The following is a 4,526-nucleotide window of genomic DNA, read 5'->3' on the forward strand; positions in this document are numbered from 1 at the left end:
GCTGCGGCGCCCCAAGGCCTGAGGGGCACGGTGCCCACGGTGCTGGGCACTGCCTGGACCCTGCTCTGTGTGACACCCATTGCCACATCCCTGTGAGCAGCTCCGTGTGACACCCACTGCCACATCCCTGTGAGCAGCTCCGTGTGACACCCACTGCCACATCCCTGTGAGCAGCCAGAGCCTGCTGGACCCTGCTCCGTGTGACACCCATCACCGTGTCCCTGTGAGCATCCAGAGCCTGCCTGGACCCTGCTCTGTGTGACACCCATCAATGTGTCCCTGTGAGCAGCTCTGTGTGTCACCCATCACCGTGTCCCTGTGAGCAGCCAGAGCCTGCCTGGACCCTGCTCCGTGTGACACCCATCACCGTGTCCCTGTGAGCATCCAGAGCCTGCCTGGACCCTGCTCCGTGTGACACCCATCACCGTGTCCCTGTGAGCAGCCAGAGCCTGCCTGGACCCTGCTCTGTGTGACACCCATCACCGTGTCCCTGTGGGCATCCAGAGCCTGCCTGGACCCTGCTCCGTGTGACACCCATCACCGTGTCCCTGTGAGCAGCCAGAGCCTGCCGGACCCTGCTCCGTGTGACACCCATTGCCACATCCCTGTGGGCAGCCAGAGCCTGCCTGGACCCTGCTCTGTGTGACACCCATTGCCACATCGCTGTGAGCAGCCAGAGCCTGCCGGACCCTGCTCCGTGTGACACCCATCACCGTGTCCCTGTGGGCAGCTCCGTGTGACACCCATCACCGTGTCCCTGTGGGCAGCTCTGTGTGACACCCATCACCGTGTCCCTGTGGGCAGCTCTGTGTGACACCCATCACCGTGTCCCTGTGGCACTCAGAGTGACAGATCCTCCCGCAGCGGGACACCAGGGCTGCCATGGGGCAGGATGGCACATTCCATGGTCACTGTCACTTGTGATAGAGCTCCACAGTGAGGTGAGGACATTCCATGGTCATTGTCACTCCTGGGTGACTTGTACAGCAGGAGGAGGACATTCCATGGTCACTGTCACTCGTGGGTGACCTGCACAGCAGGACAGGACATTCCATGGTCACTGTCACCCCTGGAGGAGCTGCACAGCGGGATGAGGACATTCCATGGTCATTGTCACTCGTGGGTGACCTGCACAGCGGGATGAGGACATTCCATGGTCATTGTCACCCCTAGAGGAGCTGGGATGAGGACATTCCATGGTCACTGTCACTCATGGGTGACCAGCACAGCTGGATGGGGACATTCCATGGTCATTGTTACTCATGGCTGAGGTTCACAGTGGGATGAGGACATTCCATGGTCACTGTCACTGCTGGAGGACCTGCACAGCAGATGAGGACATTCCATGGTCACTGTCACTCATGGGTGACCTGCACAGCGGGACAGGACATTCCATGGTCATTGTCACTTGTGATAGAGCTCCACAGTGGGATGAGGACATTCCATGGCCACTCGTGGCTGAAGTGTGGGAGGTCTTGTNGGCGGCCAGCGCCGTGTCCCGCTGCCCCAACGCCGACTGCAAGGACAGGGCTGGCACCCTGAGCCAGGAGCTGCGGCGCCCCAAGGCCTGAGGGGCACGGTGCCCACGGTGCTGGGCACTGCCTGGACCCTGCTCTGTGTGACACCCATTGCCACATCCCTGTGGGCAGCTCCGTGTGACACCCCTGTGAGCAGCCAGAGCCTGCTGGACCCTGCTCCGTGTGACACCCATTGCCACATCCCTGTGAGCAGCCAGAGCCTGCCAGACCCTGCTCCGTGTGACACCCATCAATGTGTCCCTGTGAGCAGCCAGAGCCTGCCGGACCCTGCTCCGTGTGCCACCCATCACCGTGTCCCTGTAAGCAGCCAGAGCTGCCGGGCCCTGCTCTGTGTGTCACCCATTGCCACATCCCTGTGAGCAGCCAGAGCCTGCTGGACCCTGCTCTGTGTGACACCCATCACCGTGTCCCTGTGAGCAGCCAGATCCTGCCTGGACCCTGCTCCGTGTGACATCCATCACCGTGTCCCTGTGGGCAGCTCCGTGTGTCACCCATCACCGTGTCCCTGTGGGCAGCTCCGTGTGTCACCCATCACCGTGTCCCTGTGGGCAGCTCCGTGTGACACCCATCACCGTGTCCCTGTGGCCATCCAGAGCCTGCCTGGACCCTGCTCCGTGTGACACCCATCACCACATCCCTGCGGCACTCAGAGTGACAGATCCTTCTGCAGCGGGACACCAGGGCTGCCGTGGGGCAGGATGGCATATTCCATGGTCATTGTCACCTCTGGAGGAGTTGCAGAGCAGATGAGGACATTCCATGGTCACTGTCACTCATGAGTGACCTGCACAGCGGGACAGGACATTCCATGGCCACTGTCACTTGTGATAGAGCTCCACAGTGGCTGAGGACATTCCATGGTCACTGTCACCTCTGGAGAAGCTCCACAGCAGATGAGGACATTCCATGGTCACTGTCACTGCTGGAGGAGCTGCACAGTGGGATCAGCACATTCCATGGTCATTGTCACCTCTGGAGGACCTGGGATGAGGATATTCCATGGTCATTGTCACTTGTGATAGAGCTCCACAGTGGGATGGGGACATTCCATGGCCACTGTCACCCCTGGGGGAGCTGCACAGCAGATGAGGACGTTCCATGGCCACTGTCACTCCTGGGTAACCTGCACAGCAGATGAGGACATTCCATGGTCACTGTCACCCCTAGAGGAGCTGGGATGAGGACATTCCATGGTCATTGTCACTTGTGATAGAGCTCCACAGTGGGATGAGGACATTCCATGGCCACTCGTGGCTGAAGTGTGGGAGGTCTTGTGGGCCTGAGCCTCAGGGAGCATTTCCTGCTTTAAGGTGGAAAAAATGGTTTTCTCCACAGTGAAGAGATCCTGGAGATGGAATTGCTGACGGGACTCCATCCTGGGTGTGTTTAATACYCAGATTATCCCCTTCAGAGAGTCCTCCCTCCTCCTTTTTTCTGGAGAGGCAAGGGGAAAAAGGAGACAAACCACAGGAATAAGGAAAACAAAATTCACAGTCCAGGGGTGACAGGAGCTYTGTGAGGAATGGGGGTGGCACTTGGAGCCTCTTGGTTCTACAGAACCCTACAGAGTGCCAGAGCAGCACCCCAAAGAGCTCTTCCCCAAAAAGGACAAATGTGGCAGCTTTGGGAATTTTCAAACTCCACCAGACTGGGGGTGGGGGGGAAAGTGTGTGAATTAGATCTTTTCCCAAAGAAATCCCATGTTTTGGTTAAAAACTCAGTTCCAAACCATTTGTGCCACTTCTCAGGATTATTTTTTACAAAGCTGTGTTTGAAGTAATTTTCTTCACCCTTTTGGACTGGCAGCCTCTAACATCTCCTGTTTGGGGGCCTTTGGGGTGAAATGAAATGCCAACACAGTAAAATGCATATTTATGTATTTTATTCCACGTGCCAGGGACTGTGGGATTCAGGGGCCTTACAGGCAAATGAAATCCTGCATCTGTGAGGAATTTCTTGCACAAAACTTTTATTTTTATTCTTCTTTCTTCGTTTATAAAAGTGACTCCTCGGCAAAGAATCTGTGCCTTCACTTTTGTTCTGCAGTGCCTGATCCTCGTCCACATAAACCTGATTTTATCCAGACGACATCTGAGTCCAGCCTAAARGCCAAGGTTTAGCTTTAGCCAAAATTTAAAGGAATCAGTGCCTTTTTTCAGTTGGATTTGATGTGCTGAGTCTCTCCTGGGTACAGCAGGGGCTCAGTTATTGGGCACTGTTTGAGAAAAAAACTTTTTTCTCCTTCCAAAAGTGCCTTGCAGGAGTCAGACWGTTTCTCTGGAATTATTTGGGGTTGAGAGAAGCCTGCTGTGTGCAGAGGATCCCTTTTGTTCTCTCTGTGTACTTTTCCTTTGGGAAGGAGCCCAGCGGAGCCGCTCRCTTGTGAAATATGTCGGGATGACCTCAAACCCAGTCCCGGCAGCTGAATTGCTCCTGGAGCTCCCATTCCAGTTTTCCACACAGTGGGAAGGTGGATTTGTGTCGTGTTTCTTCAGCAATGCCTTTTCACCCTGGTTTTCTGTGTTATCCCCCTGTCCAAGGGGTTTTGGGAATTGTAGGGCCTGGAAAATCCACCCTGAGGTCAGGTTTGTGTCCCAAAATCCCCGGTTTGTGTCCCAAAGCCGTGTGTGTTGTGCCAGTTGAATAAAAAGTGAGAGTGAGGCTGCTGTTGGGGTTTGTGCTGCTGCTGGCGGGGTGGGGCACGAGCAGATCTCAGATTTTATCTGCCCAGTGATCCGGGCACAGCCTGGGGGAGCTGCTCTGCGGGGCCTTCCTGATCAGGGATCCTTGGGGGGGCTTGTGGAACCGGGATCTGCACCCCAAATCAGCTCAGGGATCCCCTGGAGGGGCTCATGGAACCGGGACCTGCACCCCAAATCAGCTCAGGGATCGCCTGGGGGGCTCGTGGGACTGGGATCTGCACCCCAATCCCAAACCTCCTCAGGGATCGCCTGGGGGGCTCGTGGAACCGGGATCTGCACCCCAAAC

General features: G+C 56.4%; 1 protein-coding gene across 1 annotated transcript in view; it reads left to right on the top strand.

Moving 5' to 3' along the window:
• The window catches only part of PTGER3 (prostaglandin E receptor 3), a 7,099-nt gene extending 5,463 nt beyond the window's left edge, over positions 1 to 1,636 (top strand). The window contains exon 2 of the mRNA XM_057388057.1: positions 1,428 to 1,636. Coding sequence (XP_057244040.1) covers positions 1,428 to 1,571 — 144 coding nt within the window. The 3' untranslated portion in view covers positions 1,572 to 1,636. The remainder of the gene's footprint in view (positions 1 to 1,427) is intronic.
• Positions 1,637 to 4,526: the final 2,890 nt, after the last annotated feature.

This window comes from Malurus melanocephalus, unplaced genomic scaffold (genome assembly GCF_030028575.1).
Source record: "Malurus melanocephalus ecotype Western Australia unplaced genomic scaffold, MMel_1.1 scaffold_1529, whole genome shotgun sequence".
In the NCBI taxonomy this organism is placed as follows: Eukaryota; Metazoa; Chordata; class Aves; order Passeriformes; family Maluridae; genus Malurus; species Malurus melanocephalus.